Source organism: Heterodontus francisci, chromosome 22, assembly GCF_036365525.1.
Source record: "Heterodontus francisci isolate sHetFra1 chromosome 22, sHetFra1.hap1, whole genome shotgun sequence".
In the NCBI taxonomy this organism is placed as follows: domain Eukaryota; kingdom Metazoa; phylum Chordata; class Chondrichthyes; order Heterodontiformes; family Heterodontidae; genus Heterodontus; species Heterodontus francisci.
Window position 1 is genome coordinate 70,649,618 of NC_090392.1, and position 26,875 is coordinate 70,676,492.

General features: G+C 43.4%; 2 protein-coding genes across 6 annotated transcripts in view; both read left to right on the forward strand.

Annotated features, from left to right (window-relative positions):
• The first annotated feature begins 4,694 nt into the window (after nucleotides 1-4,694).
• Nucleotides 4,695-15,137, forward strand: fdxacb1 (ferredoxin-fold anticodon binding domain containing 1). 3 transcript variants are annotated; one of them, XM_068053981.1, is made up of 6 exons: nucleotides 4,695-4,780; nucleotides 6,442-6,629; nucleotides 8,270-8,426; nucleotides 9,716-9,919; nucleotides 11,365-11,523; nucleotides 13,762-15,137. In XM_068053981.1, exons 2-6 carry the CDS (start codon nucleotides 6,455-6,457, stop codon nucleotides 14,990-14,992), a joined length of 1,926 nt encoding a protein of 641 aa, XP_067910082.1. In that variant the 5' UTR covers nucleotides 4,695-4,780; nucleotides 6,442-6,454; the 3' UTR covers nucleotides 14,993-15,137. The 3 variants fall into 3 exon arrangements, with proteins under 3 accessions (XP_067910082.1, XP_067910081.1, XP_067910083.1); XM_068053980.1 differs by having other exon boundaries at nucleotides 4,714-5,110; XM_068053982.1 differs by lacking the exons at nucleotides 4,695-4,780; nucleotides 6,442-6,629 and adding an exon at nucleotides 7,865-7,995.
• Nucleotides 15,138-18,870: 3,733 nt separating this feature from the next.
• The window catches only part of alg9 (ALG9 alpha-1,2-mannosyltransferase), a 265,182-nt gene continuing 257,177 nt past the window's right edge, over nucleotides 18,871-26,875 (forward strand). For 2 of the 3 annotated variants that reach the window (XM_068053983.1, XM_068053985.1), the window contains exons 1-3: nucleotides 18,871-19,119; nucleotides 24,977-25,115; nucleotides 26,283-26,417. In XM_068053983.1, the coding sequence (XP_067910084.1) occupies nucleotides 18,977-19,119; nucleotides 24,977-25,115; nucleotides 26,283-26,417 (417 nt within the window). In that variant the 5' untranslated portion in view covers nucleotides 18,871-18,976. The remainder of the gene's footprint in view (nucleotides 19,120-24,976; nucleotides 25,116-26,282; nucleotides 26,418-26,875) is intronic. The other variant, XM_068053986.1, reaches the window with a different exon arrangement.

Below are 26,875 nucleotides of genomic sequence, written 5' to 3' on the forward strand. Positions count from 1 at the left end.
GACAAGTTGGTGGAATGGGCGAACAAGTGGCAGATGAAGTTCAATGTGGAGAAAGGTGAAATGATTCATTTTGGTAGGAAGAACATGGAGAGACAATATAATATAAAGGGTACAATTCTAAAGGGGGTTCAGGAGCAGAGGGACCTGGGGGTAGATGTACATAAATCATTGAAGGTGACAGGACAGGTTGAGAGAACAGTTAATAAAGCATACAGTTTCCTAGGCTTTGTTAATGTGGGTATAGAGTACAAGAGTCCTCAGTACCTTGCTCTACGGCAGCGAGGCCTGGACAACGTATGTCAGCCAAGAGCGACATCTCAATTCATTCCATCTTTGCTGCCTCCGGAGAATACTTGGCATCAGGTGGCAGGACTGTATCTCCAACACAGAAGTCCTCGAGGCGGCCAACATCCCCAGCTTATACACACTACTGAATTCAGCGGCGCTTGAGATGGCTTGGCCATGTGAGCCGCATGGAAGATGGCAGGATCCCCAAAGACACATTGTACAGCAAACTCACCACTGGTATCAGACCCACCGGCCGTCCATGTCTCTGCTTTAAAGACGTCTGCAAACGCGACATGAAGTCCTGTGACATTGATCACAAGCCGTGGGAGTCAGTTGCCAGCGATCGCCAGAGCTGGCGGGCAGCCATAAAGGCGGGACTAAAGAGTGGCGCGTCGAAGAGACTTAGCAGTTGGCAGGAAAAAAGACAGAAGCGCAAGGGGAGAGCCAACTGTGTAACAGCCCGACAAACACATTTTTCTGCAGCACCTGTGGAAGAGCCTGTCACTCCAGAATTGGCCTTTATAGCCACTCCAGGCGCTGCTCCACAAACCACTGACCACCTCCAGGTGCTTACCCATTGTCTCTTGAGATAAGGAGGCCAAAGAAGAAGAAGAGTACAAGAGCAAGGAAGCAATGTAATGGTTTCCTGGATAATTGGGGCTCTTTCTGGGGTAGGTGGGACCTCTACAAACAGGATGGTCTTCACCTGAACCAGAGGGGTACCAATATCCTGGGGGGGAGATTTGTTAGTGCTCTTCGGGGGGGTTTAAACTAAATCAGCAGGGGAATGGGAACCTAAATTGTAGTTCCAGTGTACAGGCTGTTGAGAGTAGTGAGGTAGGGGATAAGGTTACAGGGACGCAAGAGGGCACTGGCAAGCAAGAACTTAGTTTAAAGTGTGTCTACTTCAACGCCAGGAGCATCCGGAATAAGGTGGGTGAGCTTGCAGCATGGGTTGGTACCTGGGATCTCGATGTAGTGGCCATTTCGGAGACATGGGTAGAGCAGGGGCAGGAATGGATGTTGCAGGTTCCGGGATTTAGATGTTTCAGTAAGAACAGAGAAGAGGGTAAAAGAGGGGGGGGGGGGGGTGTGGCATTGTTAATCAAGGAAAGTATTACAGGGGCAGAAAGGACATTTGAGGACTCGTCTACTGAGGTAGTATGGGCCGAGGTTAGAAACAGGAGAGGAGAGGTCACCCTGTTGGGAGTTTTCTTTTGACCTCCGAATAGTTCCAGAGATGTAGAGGAAAGGATAGCGAAGATGATTCTCGACAGGAGCGAGAGTAACAGGGTAGTGGTTATGGGGGACTTTAACTTTCCAAATATTGACTGGAAATACTATAGTTCGAGTACTTTAGATGGGTCTGTTTTTGTCCAGTGTGTGCAGGAGGGTTTTCTGACACAGTATGTGGACAGGCCAACCAGGGGCGATGCCACATTGGATTTGGTACTGGGTAATGAACCCGTCCAGGTGTTCGATTTAGATGTAGGTGAGCACTTTGGCGATAGTGATCACAATTCGGTTAGGTTTACCTTAGCGATGGGCAGGGACAGGTATATACCGCAGGGCAAGAATTATAGCTGGGGGAAAGGAAATTATGACGTGATTAGGCAAGATTTAGGATGTGTAGGATGGGGAAGGAAACTGCAGGGGATGGGCACAAACGAAATGTGGAGCTTATTCAAAGAGCAGCTAATGCGTGTCCTTGATAAGTATGTACCTGTCAGGCAGGGAGGAAGTTGTCGAGCGAGGGAGCCGTGGTTTACTCAAGAAGTTGAAGCGCTTGTCAAGAGGAAGAGGGCGGCTTAAGTTAGGATGAGACGTGAAGGCTCAGTTAGGGCGCTTGAGAGTTACAAGCTAGCCAGGAAGGATCTAAAGGGAGGGCTAAGAAGAGCAAGGAGAGGACACGAGAAGTCATTGGCGGATAGGATCAAAGAAAACCCGAAGGCTTTCTATAGGTATATCAGGAATAAAAGAATGATAAGAGTTAGAACGGGGCCAATCAAGGATAGTAGTGGGAAGTTGTGTGCGGAATCAGAGGAGATAGGGGAAGCGTTAAATGAATATTTTTCGTCAGTATTTACAGTAGAGAAAGAAAATGTTGCCGAGGAGATTACTGAGATACAGCCTACTAGGCTAGATGGGATTGAGATTCACAAGGAGGAGGTGTTAGCAATTTTGGAAAGAGTGAAAATAGATAAGTCCCCTGGGCCAGATGGGATTTATCCTAGGATTCTCTGGGAAGCCAGGGAGGAGATTGCAGAGCCGTTGTTGTTGATCTTTATGTCGTCATTGTCGACAGGAGTAGTGCCGGAGGACTGGAGGATAGCAAATGTTGTCCCCTTGTTCAAGAAGGGGAGTAGAGACAGCCCTGGTAATTATAGACCTGTGAGCCTTACTTCGGTTGTGGGTAAAATGTTGGAAAGGGTTATAAGAGATAGGATTTATAATCATCTTGAAAAGAATAAGTTCATTTGCGATAGTCAGCACGGTTTTGTGAAAGGTAGGTCGTGCCTCACAAACCTTATTGAATTTTTCGAGAAGGTGACCAAACAGGTGGATGAGGGTAAAGCCGTGGATGTGGTGTATATGGATTTCAGTAAGGCGTTTGATAAGGTTCCCCACGGTAGGCTATTGCAGAAAATACGGAAGTATGGGGTTGAAGGTGATTTAGAGCTTTGGATCAGAAATTGGCTAGCTGAAAGAAGACAGAGGGTGGTGGTTGATGGCAAATGTTCATCCTGGAGTTTAGTTACTAGTGGTGTACCGCAAGGTTCTGTTTTGGGGCCACTGCTGTTTGTCATTTTTATAAATAACCTGGATGAAGGTGTAGAAGGGTGGGTTAGTAAATTTGCGGATGACACTAAGGTCGGTGGAGTTGTGGATAGTGTCGAAGGGTGTTGTAGGGTACAGAGGGACATAGATAGGCTGCAGAGCTGGGCTGAGAGATGGCAAATGGAGTTTAATGCAGAGAAGTGTGAGGTGATTCACTTTGGAAGGAGTAACAGCAATGCAGAGTACTGGGCTAATGGGAAGATTCTTGGTAGTGTAGATGAGCAGAGAGATCTTGGTGTCCAGGTACATAAATCCCTGAAAGTTGCTACCCAGGTTAATAGGGCTGTTAAGAAGGCATATGGTGTGTTAGCTTTTATTAGTAGGGGGATCGAGTTTCGGAGCCACGAGGTCATGATGCAGCTGTACAAAACTCTGGTGAGGCCGCACCTTGAGTATTGCGTGCAGTTCTGGTCACCGCATTATAGGAAGGATGTGGAAGCTTTGGAAAGGGTGCAGAGGAGATTTACTAGGATGTTGCCTGGTATGGAGGGAAGGTCTTACGAGGAAAGGCTGAGGGACTTGGGGTTGTTTTCGTTAGAGAGAAGGAGGAGGAGAGGTGACTTAATAGAGACATACAAGATAATCAGAGGGTTAGAAAGGGTGGATAGTGAGAGTCTTTTTCCTCGGATGATGATGGCAAACACGAGGGGACATAGCTTTAAGTTGAGGGGTGAAAGATATAGGACAGATGTCAGAGGTAGTTTCTTTACGCAGAGAGTAGTAGGGGCGTGGAACGCCCTGCCTGCAACAGTAGTAGACTCGCCAACTTTAAGGGCATTTAAGTGGTCATTGGATAGACATATGGATGAAAATGGAATAGTGTAGGTCAGATGATCGGCGCAACATCGAGGGCCGAAGGGCCTGTACTGCGCTGTAATGTTCTAATTCTAATTCTAATAAGACCTCAGCTGGAGTATTGTGTCCAGTTCTGGGCACCACACTTTAGGAAAGATGTGAAGGCATTGGAGAGAGTGCAGAAAAGATTCACGAGAATGATTCCAGGGATTATGATATTTAGTTATGAAGATAGATTGGAGAAGTTGGGACTCTTTTCCTTGGAGAAGAGAAGGCTGAGAGGTGATTTGATAGAGGTATTCAAAATCATGAGGGGTCTGAACAGAGTAGATAGAGAGAAACTGTTCCCACTTGTGTAAGGATCGAGAACGAGCGGGCACAGGGTTTAAAGTGATTGGCGACAGGAGGAAAAACCTCTTCACGCAGCGAGTGGTTAGGATCTGGAATACACTGCCTGAGAGTGTGGTGCAGCCAGATTCAATTGAAGCATTCAAAAGGGAATGAGACTGTTATCAGAAAAGGAAGGATGTGCAGGGTTGCAGGGAGAAGCAGGGGAGTGGCACCAGGTGAATTGCTCATTTGGAGAGCCAGTGTAGACACGATGGGCTGAACGGCCTCCTTGAGCGCTGTAACAATCCTGTAAACAATCAGGAGGAGAGGAGCAAACAAATGAACTGGTTGGGATCTACATGGAAGGAGGATGGGCAGTGAAGAAAGAGGCAGCGTGGTTAGAACTTGTCCTTTACTGGCTTTACCACAAGCGGCTTGTGTCGCTGTTTTTCTATCGGGACAGGTTGCGGGGAGATACAGGCACGAATTGGGGTCCCGTCGCTGCTTTGGATGTTCCAGGCTCCCGCAGGTGGGACCTGGCTGCCTCGCTATTTGCTCTGCGGCTTGTTTTTTTGCGGCTGTGGGGCCGCAGCTGTTTCTGCTGTGCTGGGCCTCGGAGCTTTATTGGAAGTCCCTCTGCTTTGGGTGGTTGGGGAGAGCGAGAGGCCGCCGGGCTGTGGAGGGGGAAGTGTAGTGTCTCCGGAACCGTGCAGAGAAAGAGTGGGAGGGGAGAAGCAGCATTTTCCTCTTCCACTTTACCCACTAAACAAGCCTATTATTCGGGAACAAGAAGTGCTGGAAATACTCAGCAAAGTCTGGCAGCATCTGTGGAGAGAGAGAAGCAAAGTTAACGTTTCAGGTCTGTGACCTTTCATTATTATGGCCCTATTATTCGCGGTATTAAATGGGCAAAGTTCCATTGGCTGCAAGGAGTCAACTTGTGGTTTCTCATGAGAAGTAGGGGGAAACCGTCTGCTGCATCCTAAACTTGCCTCCATAAATGACTTAAGCCATTCAGTGAGACTGAACCATTGAATAGTTAATTAACTAGAGTTCAGAACATCACAAATCTCTCTCAACAGGAGATCAGCAGGGAGGCCTCTGTCACCTGTTTTGGAAGTCTGTGAATTTATCTTTTTCTCTTATTTACAGCATGCTTCACACATCACCTCTAGCCCCAAGAAAGAGCTCAGTAAAATGAACAATTACATCTATTAGGTACATGGATGATAGTATGAAGGGTATGTAGGTAGTTTGATCCTAGAATAGGTTAAAGGTTCGGCACAACATCATGGGCCGAAGGGCCTGTACTGTGCTGTTCTATGTTACACTCGATCTGGGAGAACTTCATGCTGCCTGGGTGTGTGAAATGTAAAGTGTTCTATTCAGCAGCACTAACAACCTTCAGCCTGATGATTAGCACATCCAACAACAACTTGCATTTATATGGCAACTTTAATGTAGTATAATAACCCATGGCGCTTCACAGGAGTGTTAATAACCATAATGCCACGATCCATGTAAGAAGATATTAGGGCAGATAGTGAAAATCTTGGGTCAAAGAGGTAGGTTTCAACGAGTGTCTTAAAGGAGGCAGGGAGGTTTAAGGACAGAATGCCAGAGTTTAGGTGGTGGAGTGATTAAAATTGGGGATGCTCAAGAAGCCAGAATGGGAGAAGCGCAGAGGTCTGAGAGAGTTGTAGGGCTGGAGGTAAGTAGAGATTGGGAGGAGTGGGTCCATGGAGGGATTTGAAAACAAAAAAAAGTAGCTGAAATAAATGTATTTATTTATTTAGAGATACAGCACTGAAACAGGCCCTTCGGCCCACCGAGTCTGTGCTGACCAACAACCACCCATTTATACTAACCCTACAGTAATCCCATATTCCCTACCACCTGCCTACACTAGGGGCAATTTACAATGGCCAATTTACCTATCACCTGCAAGTCTTTGGCTGTGGGAGGAAACCGGAGCTCCCGGCGAAAACCCACGCGGTCACAGGGAGAACTTGCAAACTCCACACAGGCAGTACCCAGAATCGAACCCAGGTCCCTGGAGCTGTGAGGCTGCGGTGCTAACCACTGCGCTGCCCCCAAATGAATGGAAAGTAAAGGTTCCATCATTGATGCATACTCATCAATATTTAAGAGAAGGCATTTGAAATGTTTGTCTGTTAATCTTCTCCTCAGGCTGGAATAGACAATGAGACAGGGAGGCAGCAACTTGCTTGTGGGAGAGGGGAATTTCTCCTTTGCCGCTGCCCTGTGTGATCGTGTGGACAGAGACACCTGGATCATTGCAACCTGCTACGAAAGTGAAAAAGAAATAACGAAGCAGGAAAATGCTGTCAAAAATATTGCCCACCTGTTAGAAAAAGGTAAGGAGGTGATTCTGTTGGGGAAGAGGGGTTGTTTGATGTGCAGTGAGTGCGATAAAAGAAAAGTTGCACGTACTGCAATCTGAAATAAAAACTTGAAGTGCACATCAGCTCAATCAGTGTCTATCAGAGAAAGATTGGTTAATATTTGTTAGTATCTTTCATCCAAATTAATTTTCACCTAGTGATGCTTAGCAAGTGAAAAGTAATATCATGTTAGAATTATTCATTTAGGACATCTACAAAGAAATTAAAGGCACTTCTATCGGCTTCCACACCAGGATACTTTATGATGTAACTTCCAGTTCAAATCGACAGTAATCTCAGCTTCAAGACTGGCCAGCAGCTGCTGGTAATGATTCTGCTGTTGCAATTTGTAGCTGCACTCGATCCATCTTTTGTTTCTTGTTCCTTTACCACCCTTTTTTGCATTGCACAATCATCCTTTTTGTCATTTAATCACTCCTGCTTTCCACCCAACTACAGAGCTTTACTTTTGTCGTTTCACTCCCCTACCTCTGCATTTGCTTAAAACCTGTTACATCTCAAACTTTTTCCAGTTCTGATGAAAGGCGGTTGTCTTGAAATGTTGACTCTGTTTCTCTCTCTGCTGATAGAGGCTGCTGCCTATTTCCAGAATGTTTTCTGGTTTTACTTACCGTTTCTCTGCGAGCTTGCACATTGTTAGAACTGAGTCATGCTGTAAGCAGTGATCAGTTTAATTTCAATGCTTTTGATAAATCTGCATACTGATCTGTTTTTAAAGGAGATGTTCAGTGGCAAGATGGTGGATTGATAATTCTTTGTACCTTGGGTTTTATTGTGATAATCTAATTTGGCTTTTAAATTCTCCTACTTAAAATGACTCAATCACATGGTTCAACCATCAACAGGAAGCAGTTTGGTTGAAGTGCCATGTAACTCTTCTGTCACCCCAGAGAAGTTCAGGATTATTGGGTCACAAAAGAGATATGTTACAAACATCTACTTTATTTCATCAATGAAACACAGGCAAACGTAACAACGATGAAATCATCAGCAACAGGACAATTATTGTGATATGGAATTTAAAAAAAAAAACACAGCATTTGCTGGATTCAACTTCATGTATGTTCAGATTGAAGTGGCAGTCTTAGCACTGTTCATTTTAACATAGCGTAATGCACCAGCATTTGTAATTATTTAAACTTACCTAATTCCAGGAAATTATGCTCGATAAGTAGAAAAGAAAAAAAAGATTGAGTTTCTGAAGTCGTTTGGTGAGCAATATGATGAACTTAGAGGCTTGACTGGGAGCCTGTAACAGGTGGCAGCTCATTTACTAATGGAAAATCCTAACTGAGGTGGCACATCTAGACATAACAGGGTATGGTAATATGACATATCTGCTAATTTTAATATAATTATAGGTAAATTGTATATTGTAACCTTGGAGCTGGGTGCAACATAAGATAGCATATCTCTTATGTTCAGTTTTGAGGATTAATAATATGTGCTTGGCAAAGTTAGCCCCTTCTAGTTTATTTGGTAATGAAATGGGTGTTGGCAACGCTCTAAATCTATCACACAATGTACATGGGAGACAGGAATCGATTGCAATGGCATATTAATGCAGTGACTCCTTGACCATTATCTTTCAGGAGCAGAAGTTTACTTTCAAGTGGACTGTACGAACCTGCAGGAATGTCCATGCTTGAGAAGCAGATGGTTTGACAGGATTATCTTCAATTTCCCTCACTGTGGCAGGAAGGCTGGGATGAAAAAGAACAGAGACCTTCTGGCTAAATTTTTTCTGAAGTGAGTTCTGAACATGGGTATTAAAATCCACAACGTCGAGTGTTGGATTAAAGACTTCTCTGCTTAATGTTCAATGATTGTGCTGGGTATTCCCATGTCAGCTTCGCAAGGAACTATGCAATGTAGCTTATTGGGAGCTGTTGACAACCTCAATCCTTGTTTTATATGTGTTTTTATTTAGACAAATGTAATCTATTTTTGTTTTACATTTGCAGGCCATTTGTACCTTTCTGAAACTGGTGTATGTGGGGGGAAGGGGTTGGGCAAGAGAAAGAGGAGGGGAAAGGTCACAGTCACAGTGACAAACGTCTTCAAGACTTCATTCACCCAATCAGTAAAAAGATGGAGCAGTGTCAGTTTTCCCATTATCTGAAACGATAGCTAAATAGATGGATTTGGTCTGACATCAATTAGGTGGAATTGTCGGCATTCCGAAAAGGGAATTTTAACTCTTGGCTGGGAAATGGTGGGATGTGCGGATCAGCTGTCTGGGAGCTGCAGTGGGAGGCGAGCTCCATTTTAACGATCGGGCCATAATAACATCAGGCCAGTGGTTGAAATGGGCATTCAGTGAGAAGATCACCAACTTCCTTCTACAATCCTCAAGCTTTTGAAATCTAATAGGATCATAGAAAATTTACGACACAGAAAGAGGCCACTTGGCCCATTGTGTCTGCACCGGCCGAAAAACGAGCCACCCAGTCAAATCCCACTTTCCAGCATTTGGTCCGTAGCCCTGCAGGTTACGGCACTTGAGGTGCACATCCAGGCACCTTTTAAATGGGTTGAGGGTTTCTGCCTCTACTACCCTGACAGGCAGTGACTTCCAGACCCCCACCACCCTCTGGGTGAAAAAGCTTTTCCTCATCTCCCCCACTAACCTTTCAACCAATCACTTTAAATCTAGTCACTGACATCTCTGCTAAGGTAAATAGGCCCTCCCCATCCACTCTATCCAGGCCCTCACAATTTTGTGCAGTTTAATCAGATCTCCCCTCAGCCTTCTCTGTTCCAAGGAGAACAACTCCAGCCTATCCAGTCTTTCCTCATAGCTGCATTTTTCCAGTCCTGCCAAGCTTCACATCACCAAATTACTGATTCATTGTTCTACTTTTAGTCACCTTTGGTGCTGTACTGTATTTTGTGCCTTAGCCCTTCACCTGTGTTTCTGAATTTAACTAATGTAATTCATGCTTGTTTAATGTAGTCTTTTGCTTCTCCTCACTGTGCTCAGTTCAATGTTATTCACTTTGCTGACAGCAGTAATATTATTGTGGCTTTTGTTTCAGTTGTGCAGATGTTCTAACTGCAGAAGGTGATGTTCATGTTACCCTGTGCAGGGGGCAAGGAGGGACCGCTGCTGATCAACCAACGCGAGAATGGCACAACAGCTGGCAAATAGTTGCCATGGCTGCAAGAGCTGGTTTCGTTTTGAGTAAAGTGCAGACGTTTGACTGCACACGTTATTATGGCTACACAAGCACAGGATATAGGTAGGCGATTAGCAGGCTAATGCATGGCTACATGTCGTTCCCAATGTATTTTGCACGTAGCTGTGTGTAACATGGTTTCTGTATTCCTCATGATATCTGAGGAATCAAATGCTGGAGCAGGCACCTTGAGAAAATGTTACAACCATTTTAATATCATAACAGTCAATGCTGTAAATGACCTTTGGTGATATTAGCACACACACCCCTGACATTCCAATGTCCACTATTTAAATGGGAGATGTTAACCCAAGTATCTGAAATGCATCTTATAATAATCCCCCCTCCCCATCTGCTCATTTAGCTGTCTATAAAGTTCTTATTGGATAATGTAAGATGCTGGTAGTATATATAAACCGTACATGATGGCAGTCTTTGATTTGATTTGATTTAGAGATACAGCACTGAAACAGGCCCTTCGGCCCACCGAGTCTGTGCCGACCAACAACCACCCATTTAGGGCAGCACAGTGGCGCAGTGGTTAGCACTGCAGCCTCACAGCTGCAGGGACCCGGGCTCGATTCTGGGTACTGCCTGTGTGGAGTTTGCAAGTTCTCCCTGTGTCTGCGTGGGTTTTCTCCGGGTGCTCCGGTTTCCTCCCACAAGCCAAAAGACTTGCAGGTTGGTAGGTAAATTGGCCGTTATAAATTGTCACTAGTATAGGTAGGTGGTAGGGAAATATAGAGACAGGTGGGGATGTTTGGTAGGAATATGGGATTAGTGTAGGATTAGTATAAATGGGTGGTTGATGGTCGGCACAGACTCGGTGGGCCGAAGGGCCTGTTTCAGTGCTGTATCTCTAATCTAATCTAATCTAACCCTACAGTAATCCCATATTCCCTACCACCTCCCTACACTAGGGGAAATTTACAATGGCCAATTTACCTACCACCTGCAAGTCTTTGGCTGTGGGAGGAAACTGGCAGTCACAGGGAGAACCTGCAAACTCCGCAGGCAGTGCCCAGAATTGAACCCGGGTCCCTAGAGCTGTGAGGCTGCGGTGCTAACCACTGCGCCACTCTTTATAAAAGATCTGCATTTATACGATGCTTTTCACAACCCAAAGTGCTACTCAGCCAATGAACAGAGCAGCTATTCTAGATGTGGCAAAGTCCCACACAAAGCAATGAGATGAATCTTTGATGGGATGATTTTTGGCCAGGACAACCTCTTTTTAAAAAAATCTCCACCAGATCATACATTGATTTAACATCTCATTCGACAATGCTACACTTCCTCAGCACTGTACTCAAAAATCAGCCTAGATTATGTGGGCAAGTCCTCATTCACACATCTCACTACCTTACTGTCATGCTGATGATGTTGACTTTAAAGCTGAAACTCTCATTTTATATATCCACATGCATATCATGAGAAGCAGATTTCTCAAATTGCTTTGATTACAGTCCTTCCCTTGTAAAACATTTTAAATTGTATTTTTCTTTCAGGAGTCAAGATAAGCCTTTCCATGTTGATCGAGCTCTAACCCACGTGTTCACTAGAAGCCTGCCCTTCAGCAAGATAAAGCCAGTTGTCATGGAAACTGTCATTGGGAGTGAGCACTGCTCCTTCCAGATCCCTGAGGAACTTATTGAAAAGATAAACAGGTTGAGTCGCAGAACTGCACGTCGCAAAAATAGAGATTTCGAGCCGCTGCTTAACTGTGTCGTCTGTGTTTGTTTGAAACGGTGACAAAGGTTAACTTCGCTATTGAAATAGCACGGAGAGCAAGTTCACTAATAAGGCTAGGCACTGTCAGAGAGCGCAAAAGCTTCCATTAAGTTCATTAGTTTCCTTGATTTCCTGAAAGGGCATAATAGCCTTATGACATAGCTCAAACAGCTGTTATTTTACATAATATATGCATACCATCTGATCTGTTATTTCTTTACTTTTATTATACTTCTAAAATGATAGTAACATTTTATTGCAGCATGATAAATTTTCTCTTTTGATGTTTATATCTGCTAACAGAAGAGAGGCTTTAGAAAATCATTGTGCAAGCAAGTGCAGATATTAAAGAAAAGTGTTACAGGGATTCAAAACAATGATTTCATTCTGCAATTTATATATTTTTTCATCTCTTTTGCATATTTACCATAAGTTCCCCTTTATAAGCATTAAATTGTTGCCAAGAATGATCATTAACCTCAACCTGATCATCACTTCTGTTGTAATAAAAACAAGAAATGCTGGAAATACTCAGCAGGTCTGGCAACATCTGTGGAGAGAGAAGCAGAGTTAACGTTTCAAGTCAGTGACCCTTCATCAGTCTAGTTCTGATGAAGGGTCACTGACCTGAAACGTTAACTCTGCTTCTCTCTCCACAGATGCTGCCAGACCTGCTGAGTATTTCCAGTATTTATTTCAAATTTCCAGCATCTGCAGTATTTTGCTTTTATTATGCCATTACTTTTGTTGACTTTCTATTGAATGTTGTTCAGTTGTTGGGTGCTGATATGTGATTAAATATTGGCCAGGACACCAGGGACAACTCCTCTAGTCTTCTTAGAATAGTGCCATGTGATCATTTGTGTCCACCTGAGAAAGCAGATGGGGCCTCAGTTTAACGTCTCATCTCAAAGACAGTACCTCTGACAGTGCAGCGCTCCCTCAGTACTGCATTGAAATACTAGCTTAGATTATGTATTTAAGTGGAACTTGAATCCACAACTTTCTGACTCAAAGAAGTGTTTCTACCACTGAAACAGTGTTATCCACTGAGGTACCATGTGTTCTTATTTTATTCTGATGAAAGGTCATCGACCTGAAACATTAACTCTGTTTCTCTCTCCGCAGATGCTGCCTGACCTGCTGAATATTTCCAGCATTTTCTGTTTTTATTTCAGATTTCCAGCCGACTGTATTTTGCTTTTGTACAGTATTAGTGTTAATATTTTGTTTTGGCTGAGCCCTGGTATTTTGAGCCCCATTCACACCCTCCTCCTTTTTCTAAGAAACAGTATTTTGGAGTGCTCAAAAGAAAGATGGTGGAGTTCAATCCTACTGGCTTCAAAAACTGTAGCAGGAGAGGTGGGGAGCGCAGAGGTCGTGGTTACACTGAGAGAAGTATAAAGTGCTCACCTTGCCTTCAGTCATATTGAGATTGTACCTGAAACTGACACCTGCTTCAAGGATCTCTACTTTCATGTAGCAGTGAGGAGATAGAAACAGAGAGATACAGCACTGAAACAGGCCCTTCGGCCCACCGAGTCTGTGCCGACCAACGACCATTTATACTAATCCTACATTAATCCCATATTCTCTACCACATCCCCACCATTCTCCTACCACCTACCTACACTAGATGCAATTTACAATGGCCAATTTACCTATCAACCTGCAAGTCTTCAGATGTGGGAGGAAACCGGAGCACCCGGCAGAAACCCATGCGGTCACAGGGAGAACTTGCAAACTCCGCACAGCAGTACCCAGAACCGAACCCAGGTCGCTGGAGCCGTGAGGCTGCGGTGCTAACCACTGCGCCGCCCCAAATGCCACAGAAATGTCTTTCACTTTAACTGAAGCAGCCCTTGCGTAGCCAGAGAAGGTGGATTATTGGGCGATCTCAGCTCAGAGGCAGATGCTTGAATCCCCGCTAATTTCTGGAAGACGACACGACCTATCGGAGCTGCTGGTACAACAGTAATGGTTGACTATGCACCAGAAGCAGGTCCAATGTCCATTGTGTGGAGATGGTCCCACGATTTGCCCTTGCAAGACTGCATCAGCGGCTCTTGTTCTCAGCCAGTCCATCCTCCTCGCAGACCCTTGTTCGAGAACCTCTAAACTAGAGAAATATAGGCCTTTTACTATTGTTCTAACAGAGTTTTTAATCATTGCAGGAATTTTCTTCGGAAAGGTTCAAACCATCCAGTAAAAATCATTAACGAGTTGTTGAGAAAGCAGTTTGCAGATACGGTGACTGTACAGGAACTGGAGGACAACTTTCCTCTGCTGTCAAAGCAATACCTTCAGTCTGATGACACCTGTGTAGGACCTGAGATTTGTCAGGCTGAGCTTTATTGGGTTAGCTGCTCCAACTGTCAAGACGACAAATGGAGAAGCAGTGAGTGTGCACGTGTGACCGAGCCTCAATGTTGTGATGTTTCTACGCCAGTGTCTCCTCTGAGCCTCGGGAGCAGGACAGGGCGGAATGCGGACTGCTGCGTTTTAAAACAGGCTGAGGTCCCTGATGTGAGCGAGGGTTGCACGAGATACTGTCTCCGGCCTACTCTGACAGGGTATGTGTACAATGCTTTGCAAAGACCAGACTTCAAAGCTGAAGTAATCTATACGCTCAGTGGCACTGTTTTCAGAAAGTGCCTGATTACACCACAGACTATGCCAGTCTTCCACGAGATGGTTTTAGTTAGTACTTTTAGTGACAAAAGAAAACCAGACTTTTTACATCGATTTATGTGCTCTGTGGAGAGTGCCATTTCATTCCTCATAAAGTCAGTGTCAAGTGCCACTGCCTCTAAAGTCCACCAGATGGACACAGGCTTAAGATCAGTCACCTTTAAAGAGGAGGCCAGTGCAAAAAGTTGGAATATTTGTTTTCAAGACGTGGAACATCCAGAATTTACCAATCTATCTGTTGGAAAATTAATTTCCGTTCCTTATAAACAGACCAACGACGAGCTAAGTATCTGTGTCACTTCAATAAATCTTGACCTGCTGTCCATGGTGTTGTATCACATAAATGATTGGAGAATGTTATGGACATTCGATGAACGCTTCCTAAACCAGATTAGTGGGTCGGAATTGAAACCTTTTTGTGGTTTCTCACTCTATCCGCCCTCCTATCCACACGATGTCAGCTTCTGGGTTGGCGTGAATGGGAAACTGGATGAGTTGGAGCTCCATGCCGTTGTAAGGCGAGTAAGCAGGGAGTCGGTGCGGGAAATGAAGTTGATTGACAGTTTCTGGCACGCTCAAACCAAGCGTATGAGCTACTGTTACAGGCTAACGTACCAGTCATGTGACAGGGCATTGTCCTATCAGCAAGCATTGGAAATGCAACTGCATCTCCGTGATGAACTGCAGAAAAGCTTTCAAGTAACTCTCAGATAAAAAAAAAGTCCTTCGACCAGTGTTTGAAACGTTGATATCTACTTCCTGCTGTGCAGGATAAGCAGAACACATACTTTGCTATTGGTGCCAGTATGTTTCAGGAAAAATTGCACTTGAGCAAATAAACGTCAGTGTTTACAATATGCTTCTTGTTCCATGGCCTTAATTCATCACCTCAAACTTCTCTCACTACTACTATCACCAGTAACCACTAATATGTTACCTTCCTGTTAATTAATTCAAAATGTTCTCCAGATGCAAACCGAATTCGGAAGTATAAACCTATAATTTGTACTGAATGTTTGTTTTTCACTGTTCAAGTGAACATGAGATTAAAAACTTTATGCAAATGGCACTGCAGTGTGGGGAATAATTCTCTCCTGTATGACAAGTGCCTCACTTATTAACTGATTCATATTATCTTCTAGGATTTGATTTGTGTTTTAGGGCCATGTCTGATGAGCAGAGGGATCTATTGCAAAAAGAGTTCCTCGTGAAAGAATTTTACAGCATTTTAAGTGGATTTTTTGCATAAACATAATTTTTTTCTTTTATTCATTCAGGGGATGTGGGTGTCGCTGGCTAGGCCAGCACTTATTGCACATCGCTAATTGCCCTTGAGAAGGTGGTGGTGAGCTCCTTCTTGAACCGCTGCAGTCCTTGGGATGTAGGTACACCCACAGTGCTGTTAGGAAGGGAATTCCAGGATTTTGACCTGGTGACAGCAAAGATACAGCGATATACTTCCAAATCAGGATTGTGTGTGGCTTGGAGGGGAACTTGCTGGTGATGGGTGTTCCCATGCATCTGCTTCCCTTGTCCTTCTAGGTGGTAGAAGGTGCTGTCAAAGGAGCCTAGGTGAGTTACTGCAGTGCATCTTGTAGATGGTGCACACCGCTGCCACTGTACATCGGAGGTGGAGGGAGCGAATGTTGAAGGTTGGCACCCCATCCACCACCTTCAACATATATATATACAGATATATGATCCATGGGGACTAGTTGAAGCAGAGGCAATTGCATATTTTAAGGAAAGCATAGATAAACATTTGAAGCAAAGGAGGATGCAGGGCAGTGGGATTAGTTTTCGATTGCTCTAGTAAAGTGGTCCACAGACTCAATGGCTGAATGGCCTCCTCTCTGCTGTAAACTTCTGTGCACTGATACCTTAATTTGTTCCTACTTACTGCATCTTATCGTTGCCCGTCAGAACATATATCGGCACAATTAATTACTTTCAAGTGCAGTGACTACTGATGTGTTGGGAAATTCCTGTAGCTGATTTAATTGCAGCATGATCGCATGAACAGCAATGAGATAAATAACTAAATAATCTGTTCATTGGCAATGTTGGTTGAGAGAGGGCTGTTGGTCAAGACAGCAGGAAAATGCCCTGCACTTTGAATAATGATTGTGAGAATCTACCTAAATAGTTTAACATCTCAGCCAAAAGATGGCACTCTGACTATGATGCACTGCAGTATCAGTCTAGGAACGCCCTTTGGCTGATTTTCTCTCACTGCTCCAGAATACCAACCTTACCGTCTTCACATAACAGATTTAATGTTCACTTGAACAGGCAGGCATCCAGTGTTCCTGCTGTAAGAGGCCGATTGAGTGAGATGCTGACAGGGCTATTTTCTTTTGATAAGAGAAGGTAAGAAAATCATTTTGGGCAGAACCAGTAATCAGGGATAAGACAGAGTGGGCTTGAGTCTGCAAAGCTAAGCAGGTATTGATAATTAGATCTAATTCATGAAGTCAAGAGTAGCATTGATAAGACTATATATAGGACTGGATCAGGAGCAAGGTTAATGACGTATGCAGCAGACATGCTGCTGGATAGCCTCCATAATTGTCTTGGGATTTGAGTGAAATCATTATTTAGATGGGGTATTTGGTATAGTGTGTCAGAGTTGGGTTCATGGGGGAGACTGTGAGCAGCCTCCCCAGGACAGAAGCAGAACTTTTGGGGGAATGGCAGGGCATAGGAAGTACTAAAAGAAATAGAAATGTAAGATTATATGGTCACAGATTGGCTGAGAGGCCTAAAGGGAGACAGGCCCATGGCCCAAATGGACCTGATATTGGTGAAATTGGTCACAACACTTTCCACTATTTTTTTAGGGAATCCTGAATAGTGCTGGAGGATTGGAGAGTAGTTAATATAACGCCAAACCAATCTCTGGAAATAACAGGCCTAGTTTAGAACAGAAATTCTGCAGATGTGATATATTTAGATTGCAGCAATCCTTTTGAGAGGATGCTACCTCAGCCATTAATGCACAAGGTAGGAAGCTATGGAATAAAAGCAAGCTTCTGAAATGGACATGTTTGACTAGACCAGAGAAAGCAAAGGTTGGTTGCAAAAAGGATCTTCATTAACATGCTGGGGGTCACTACCAGGCTGCCATTAGGATCAATGCTTTTTTGCAATGGATGTAGTTGACTTGGAGGTGGACTCAAAGGCAACATTGTTTCAGATTGCAGGCAACATCAAGTTGGGGGCAGGCGAAGGATTTCACACAATGGGAAACATGCAAAGTGAATGCAAAAGGATTAGAATAATTTGGGAAAGTAGACTGGTGAATGGTAGATGGCATTTAATGATAACAAATGTAAGGTAATGAGGGTAGAGGAGAGAAATAAAATATAAATATGATGACAGGCTATAAAACACTAAGGAAAGGGGTCTGTGGTATTGGTACAAAGCTCACTGAAACCAACGGTGTAGTGTGTGGTGGTGATAAACTGGTTCTTAGGGTGTATACTCAGAGGGATAGAGCATAGAGTTGATAATGAATCTGTGCAAGACATTGGTATAATTATACTTGAACAACTGTGTACAATTTTGGTGGTTATACTACAATATTCAGGCATTGGGAGCAGCACAGTAAAGATCAACCAAACATACAGCCTGTTTGAGGTATCTTATTTACAAGTAGACATTAATGACATTTGGAGAAAAGGCTCTGAGGACATATTATTCAAATTGAATATTAAGGGTTTGGATATATTGAAACCAGGTATGCTGGAGATTTCCAGGAACTTTAGAACAATGGAAAATTGTCTCAAAAACTTAGAAGAGGGAAGTTTGCATTTAACTATATTATACAGAAAGATGTGAACTTCTTCCTCACCAGATCAAAATCCTGGAATTCCTGACCATCATCACACGGACTGCAGCTATTCAGGGAGAAGACCCACCACTACCACCTTCTCGGCAATTAAGGATGGGAATAGCTGTAACATTGCCAGTGCAGCCTACAGCTGGTGGAATGGATAGGGCAGTGAAATAATGTAGAAACTTGGGAGAATTGGATAGATATTAACGAGTGGGTGACTGCTTCAGTTTTATTTTTGTGGGGGTGGAATTGATCAGCTAGGCTGCATCATTTCCCCAAATTTTGTTCTTAAGATTTTGAGGATAAAGAATGCCATAATTTTCAGGTCCCAGGAAAGAATTTGAACCAGTCCATTAAGTCTTTAATACAACACAGTTAAAGTGTTCATAGCAGAACTACAATTAAATTGAAAGGAAAACACATAAATAAACGTGACAAATTATTTAAGGTAGAAGGTGAAATACAAAATGTAGAACTACCTTTTAGAGCGAAACAGGCATTTCTTTCTTCGAACTACATATTGCTCCGGAGTCTTGGAGCAGCAGGATGTAACGGAAATCTCCCCCCACATAAAAAGGTATATTACAAAAGTAAAACAATCTGCATCAAAATATTGATGAAAAGTCGTTGAAGTATTAGGGTAACAAAAGTAACGCGCAGAACATATTCTTGAAAATGGTTATGTGGCTGAAATTCAGCAACAGGAGGCATCACAGTTCTTGTTCAAACGAGGGCACAGGTGCAGCAGCCACACGTGTAACGCGACCGCTCTTCTGTTGAGTGTAAATTTTGAGCCTCTCCGCCTGCCGTATTGGAGACGGGCTGAGCCTCGCCGGTTACCGTAGCCCGGCTGGCAAGCAATGGCCTCGAAGGTAAGGCACAGAGCCAGCGGCAAAGGAGGGAGACCGTCCCAGGATGGGAGCCTGCCTCCCGGGGGAGACAGCGGCCGGCCTCCCAGAGGGGAGAGCAAAGCGGAGGAGAGGAGCCCAGAAAGCAGGGAGGGGTGAGTAACAGAGAAGCTGCAGCCGGTTAACGGGGCCAGTGCACCGTCTGCAATCATGTCAACGCTTTGCAGTATTCACCTTGCTATTGAGCTGCTCCCCCACCACCGTGCCGGCGGCTGACTCTCTCCCCGGGGCCACACATCTGCAGGTGCGCTCAGTGCGCGTGCGCCAGTCACATTGCTACTTACATACATTCATTCATTCATTCATTGTTACAATTCATTGTTACAATGTTTCTCTTTCACTCCAGAGATCCCCGTGCCTGCGGGGCACATTCCTCACTAAAGCAATTGTCCTTTTAAGTTCGACATATGTATTTAATATTGATATATATGTATCAGTAGGATTTTCTCGAAGGGTGAGATTGTCAGATTCGAGGAGATTTTTCTGGGTCTGCTGGGAAGCAGAAAATCCAAGACGCAGATCTGGGATAATTTCCCTTATTCTATCCAATTATGGCTACTGCCCTTTCCAATCTTGGGTTCTCTTTGCATTTTGCACTGTAGAATACTCGAAGGGTTGTTACAGGCCTGTCATGGCAATGGCCGTTGATGAGTGCAATTGAAAGTGATAAATGAGGCAAAGGCTATAATATTTGAAAAGGGAGAAAATAATAAAGTGGGGAGAAGGCTGCGGCATGTGATTAGTAAGTAACTCGAGTTAAATAGCTAACACTTGTCAGAGTGGGATGGAGCGATGGGTCTTCTCCCGTGTTTGGAATTTCTATGAATTAAAATCATAGGTTAATCCTCAATCTATATTGAATCATACTGGGACAGTACTAAGGGTGTGGTGACTGGCCTCAATATCTTCCTGGGTGAAAGTGAGGAAAATCAGCCCTCAGTGCCGCCTTCAGGATGGATTGTACATGGGTGTTATGCTCCCAGTTCTACTTGTGATGGAGTCTGTGGTTGCAAAACTTGTTTTCTGTAGTCCCAACCTGAGAGGGGAAACTAGAATTGAAACGGAAACTGAAACAGAAGCTGGGGAAAAACCTCCAGGTTTCTGGGGAAACTGACACTGGTTGGAACCAGATAAAAGGAGACAGAGTTTTCCCCAGACCAGGCAGGAATGGAGCACTGGCAAGCAGAACAAAGTGAAGACTGAATCCAGGAACTGTTTCTATTTTTATTTATTTTATTTAGACATACAGCACTGAAACAGGCCCTTCGGCCCACCGAGTCTGTGCCGACCATCAACCACCCATTTATACTAATCCTACACTAATTCCATATTCCTACCACATCCCCACCTGTCCCTATATTTCCCTACCACCTACCTATACTAGGGGCAATTTATAATGGCCAATTTACCTATCAACCTGCAAGTCTTTGGCATGTGGGAGGAAACCGGAGCACCCGGAGGAAACCCACGCAGACACAGGGAGAACTTGCAAACTCCACACAGGCAGTACCCAGAATTGAACCCGGGTCGCAAGAGCTGTGAGGCTGCGGTGCTAACCACTGCGCCGCCACTGTTGCTTAAAATAGCTGACTAACCAGACCCAGCTGTATAGTGTACAGGTTGTCACTGAAGGACTTGGATAAAGGAAAGACTGGTAAATCCATGCTATCGAGACTGTCGTGAGCAGACCTGAGGAGGATCTGGAGAAGTGTGCCTTGTGGTGAAGACTGCACCCTTGGAGTTCGGATTGAGAGGGAACTGCTGTTGGAAGAAGAACAGAGGCTAAATCCTTGAAGAGAGGAACTGAAAATCTACTTGAGGAACTTCAGAGTTCTGAAGAACTGTGTGACTGTAATTGTGACCATATATGCTGGATGGACTGACCAGTGAAACCATCTCTGTTGTATCTGATAGTTAAGATATAATTTGTAATCTCGACCATGACCTGTCTCGCGTCATCTTTAATTTATGTTGGTTTTGGTTAGAGTGTTAAAGTAAAATCTATAAAAGTGAAGTCTTGTCCATTTGTTTTTTGGTTTCCTAAATTGAGTTCAGTCAGTGAATACGTTTTTTTTTTGGATTTGTTGGTGGTCTCCACAGGGAGCCTAACATACTCCTTTGGGTAAGGTACCAAAGGGTAGCTGCTTCCTATAGAATTATACTGCTGTTTTGAGTCGGCCCCTCGGGAGGGAATTGATCAGACAAAAAGAGTGTTATTGCATTGCGTGTTTGACCTTGCTAGGTGGAAATTGAAGGCCTTAACCTTTGATTCTAGAGGGGGGTGGGTCCAGAGCAAAACAAATCTAATAAATCTGGCATATTTGTTGGCATTAGATTTCCTGAGCGGATGGGTTGCTGACCCTGGTTGGATGTATTCCTGGAGGTTTCATCATCTGACGCCACCCCCAACCCCCGAGATGTCTGCACAGTCAAACAGCCTTCCAAAAGTAGTTTGTTGGCTTCCCTGCCCCTGCCCGCTTCTTGCTCTCTGGTAACTGTTTGCTACAGGTTTCTGATTGAAATTGCTGATAGTTTTCATGCCAAGCTTACTTGCAAAGTTCAAATCATCACAAAGGTAGCTGTGTAGTTGTGGCTTATCGCTGCACGCAGAAATTTACATGAATTATACATGGCCTGATATTGAAATATGACAGGAAGGGTGATGGTCAAAGCTTCTGTGTAATATTATTTGAATAACTAGGAATTGAGCAAGAAAAGTTGATTTTAAGCTTTTAGAGAATATTCATCTGTCATAGGAAAGGAGGTGGGTGCGGGGAGGGGAAGGATAAGTAACTATGTAAATTTGTAAAGAAAGCTGAGTAAGCCACAATCTGAAGACTGCACAAGACTGTTCAGATGGGGTCAGTTATTCCTGTTTGTAGTAAGGATAATGCAACATGTTCGTGCATTTAGTAGCTACACCTGTTAGCTTAAAGAACAGGGGCTAAATGAAAAATGTACCACTGTGCTGCAGGTGAAGACGACAACAACAACTTGCACTTGTATAGTGCCGTTAACATAGTAAAACGTTCAAAGGTGTTTGTTTTATGCACTTTGTCACGGAGAGGGGAGAGGTTGGACATGGGCCCTGGCCTGTGTTACGCTTGCTGTCATTGTGCTTTGGGGAGTACAAACTGGATAATTTTTCATAGAAAAATGTGAAGTTGCTTTCATCTCACCCCACCTAGGGGTTCAAGAGCAATGTTAACAAAGATTGCTTGCTCCCTCTTTCTGCTGTTGCATCGCCATTGTGCTAAATTACATTGCTCAAAAAGGCCTGTTCAAATAGTTTCTGAACAGATAGAACAAAAATAATAAATTTTTTAAAAAGTCAGATTCCGAAACTTTCATATTTGATATTTTAATAGATTCACGGAAATTGCAACACCAGAGGCCATTCAGCCCATCACGTCTATGGCAACTCTTCAACTGGAACCATTTTCCTCTAATTTCAATTCCCTGCATTTTTACATTCATTTTCAAAAAGTTATCTAATTTCCTCTTAAATATTAAGATCACCGCCTTCTGGTAAAACATTCTATCTTCCAATAACCCTTTAACATGCCCTTTTGTTCTTCTACTGATGATTCTTGGTCTACACCACCTTGTTCCCACTGGTTGACAAATGAGGAAAAAAATCATTTGCTAATTATCCTTTTAAAATCTTTTCATTTTTTTGTAAACCTCCAATAGATTCCCCATAACCTTTTTTTATTGGAGTGAAAGTAGTCCCAATTTTTCAAACCTACTTTATAACGATAACCTCTCAGTCAGAAGAAATATTGCTCAGAACTAAGTATCTCTAGTCAACATCTGACATTAATACATGACCATGGAAGTGTTGGAATATTTTCAGTACATTAGAACAAATCTTAACCTGCATTCAATTCGTGAATGCCTGCTATCGTGTCCTTAACAACAGTGAATGGCATGTTGTTTCCTTTCACAACCTGCTTAGGCTGAGGGAGGTAGCAAAAAGGAGAAATTGCCATGCCAATGGACTGGGATGGGATGTTAAACCAGACCGAATAGGTAGCTTTTGGGAAACCATGATCACAATGTAATTAGATTCAGTGTGAAAATAGGAAAGGATACTTTCCTGGACGAAAAGCAAATTATAGAGAATTTTAAAAAGGGAACTTGCCCACATTAAATGGAGAAAAAATAGTCAGAACTGTAGGCCAGCAATGGGAAATATTTAAATAGGGGATGGAAAGGGTACAGAGCAAATACAGCCCAGCAAGGAAAAGAGTCAAAGGCTTGCTTTCTGTGGATGAATAGGGAGATTAGATCATGTTTGAAATGAGAAAAAGTAATTCACAGGCCAGATATTAACAGTGAAAGCTAAGGTCAAGGTAAAGAATGTAGGAAAGCTACAAAAAGAGATATTAGACTCAGAAGGAATACATGAAAGTTAGCAAAATTATTTAAAGGCAATAAAACTATTTCCTATAGATGCATTAGTATTAACAGGATAGTCAAATAAGAAAAATATTGGGGAGGAGATACATCCTAAATTGGTTGAAAGCAAGATGAGCCATTTAATAAATAAAATAAATATTAGAGAGGTTATTTAAGCTAAAATGCTGGGGATGCATCCAAAGATCATGAGGGAAATGGCAGTCCTAGCTAGCAGTTCTATTTTAAGGTTCTGTTGAAAGTGGATATGTGGCTGAGGATTGGAGAGTAGTTGATGCAAAAAGCTAAACCAGATACTGGCTTAATATTTTTGGTAAATGAATTGACCTATTTAGAGGAAGAACAAATAATTAGAAGTGCGCAACATGGATTTCAGGAAGAAAGTTGGTGCTTGACAAACCTGACAGTTCTTTATGGAGGGATCAGATGTGAAATACTTAAACTTTCAGGAAACCTTCTGACGAGGTACAACGTGGGAAACTATTGGAGAAGATTAAGAGTCATGCATTTGGTGGGGTGGCAGGACATTGTTTCTGCCTTTTGAATCAGTTTTTATTCCAGAGTAGGAGTTGAGGGGTTCAGTGGTTGCAACAGTGTTCCTTCCATTTAAAAGTGGAGACTATGCTATCTTCTGACGCTTGCCATTCCTGCACGGATACATTTTTCTCTCTCATTTAACCAAGTCAACCTTGTCTCTGTATCCACCTTTTAGTGTGAGCCCAAACTGAGAGATACTAACCTTGACTTGTTGCTGTCAGTGATGCATTACAAGGACAGTGTTGTACCATGAAGAGAATTCCACATGCCAATGTCGATGTGTGGCGCCTGGGAGGTTGAGACCGTCACATCTTAGTGACCCTGTTCAGATCCTTACTTGAGGTTTGTTATCAACCTGATTGTAAAACAGTGCCTCGAATTTGTGACGGGAAAATAGCTGAGATTGTAAAGAAATCGCACGTAAACGAGATGTGAACAGCTGCTTCAACTGCCTGAAATAGCACGCTTCATACAGTTTAAGCGGCGCCTTTATTAATGATGACTGTGGCATTTGCAACTGATCAGTGCCGTTTGCCTGATTATAGGCGGCTGCCTGGGATAAGCAGAACTTTAAGTGGTGGGGACTACTACTTGATTGGAGATGCTGTCCTTTGAATGAGATGTTAAAGTGAGACCATTTCTACTTGTTGAGATCCCTTGGTATTTGAAGAAGGGCGGGCAAGTCTCCCAGTATTTGAGCCAACATTTATCCCACAAAACAATGCCACTAAAAATAACTCAGTTGCTCATTGATCTCAAATTAGTTGCCATATGTACCTCCATAAGAATCACTGCATTCCAATAAGTCATCCATTGTGTTAAGTGCTTTGAGTCATTTAATGTGATAAGGCATTATATTAACTACAGTCTTTTTGTTACCTTTCTAATAGTTTATTCCGTCTATGTTCCATACTAAATCCTGTCGTCCCTTTAATCTCTTAGTTTGTACCCAGTCCACTTTATCTCCCCTTATCTTCGATATTTGCCCCTTTCCAGGCAAACAGGTGCTAAAGCAGGACAAGTGTGGGCACCCGAGGGTTCTACGGCCTTTAAATGTCTCATCTCTGCACGGTTCTGCGCAGCATTACTCAGTAACATTTCAGACTGCGATGAAACGTTCAACTATTGGGAGCCAGTAAGTCTTTCGGAATCCAGGTTTAGCGGTTGGAATGTGAGAGGCATTTGAAGTTGGTAACTCGTATGTTTTGTAATGCTATCATTTAGTTCAAGGGAACAAATGTGAAATTTCTTTTTAATAAATTAAATTGGTTGCAGAAATGTTAATAGTAGAAATGACTTTCCCCAATTAAATGCAGTGTTCAGTATTGTTTAATGCAAATTTCTTTCAGTACAGTAGGAGGTTCTTGAACCCTCGCTCAAGGGTGAGCTCCCCTTCTGGACATAGAATAACAACAGCACAGAAAGAGGTCAATCAGCCCATGTCCGTGCTGACTCTCTGTAAGAGCTACTCAGCTAGTCCCATTCTCCTACATTTTCTTTGTAACCCTGCAATTTTTTTCTCTTCAGTTAATTATCCAATTCCCTTTTGAAAGCCACAATTGAATGTGCCTCCACCCAACTCTCGGGCAGTGCATTCCAGATTCTAACCACTCGCTGTTGCCTCTGGTGCTTTGGCCAAACACCTCAAATCAGTGTCCTGTGGTTCATGACCCTCCCACCAATGGGAACAGTTCCTCCCGATCTGCTCTGTCCAGACCTCATGATTTTAAACACCTCTATCAAATCTCCTCTCAACTTTCTCTTCTCTTAAGAGAACAGCCCTAGCTTCTCCAATCTATCCTTGCAACTGAAGTCTCTCATCCCTGGAACCATTCTCATCCCACTTCTTAGTACATTATGGGGGCTGTGCATCACAGTGCGGCGTAAAGACATGGGTTGGCTTCCCACATGATTCCTGTTCTCAACAGGAGACCATAATAGTCAACACACGGCTAGAGCGAGGGAGGAAAAGCCAGAAAAAGTGCACGGATGGGAGAGAAAAGCATACGAGACGTTTGCCTCGGAAATGATCTGTGGTAGCAGTAGATAGTTGGGACAAGGAAGGGAGCATAAAGAAAAGAATACCTGGGGTAATGCTATGACTGAATGTCGGCTGTGGTGACCTTTGGGAATACTGGCTAAACCAAGCACTATAACAGGATTACAATTTATTTAATTTGCAATGGGGTAATTTTGTGTAAAGGGGAATAATCTTTTAAGAAGCGAAGGGAACCGGGAAACTGTCATCTACAGCTGGTAAGTGATTAGTTTGGTGATTCACGTCTCTTATCTTTGTTCTCAGACTCACTTTCTGCTGTATGGAACGGGATTTCAGACCTGGGAATATTCTCCAGTATATGCCATTCGGTCCTACGCTTATCTGTGGCTGCATGTTTTACCTGCTTGGTTCCACGCAAAAGTTTTGCAAACAAACAAGGTGCTTTGTTAATAAAAGGCTCTATGTGTGCAGCCTGATTGCTGGTCCACTAACCTATTGGTCCAAAGGAACATTAGGAGCAGGAGTTGGCCATTTAGACCCTCGAGCCTGATCTGCCATTCAGTGAGATTATGACCCCTCAACTCCGTTTTCTGGTCTTTGCTCCATATCTCTTAATACCCTCGCCGAACAAAAATTTATCTCTCAGTTTTGAAATTTTCGATTAACCCTCCCAGCCTCAGCAACCTTTCTGGGGGAGCGAGTTCCGGATTTCCACTATTCTTTGTGTGAAGAAGTGCTTCCTGGCATCATCCCTGTACGGCCTAGCTCTCATTTTTATGGTTATGCCCCCTTGTTCTGGTCTCTCCAAATAGAGGAAATAGTTTATTTCTACCCACTCTATCAATTCCTTTAACTGTCTTGAACACCTCAGTTGGATCTCCCCTTAATCTTCTTTA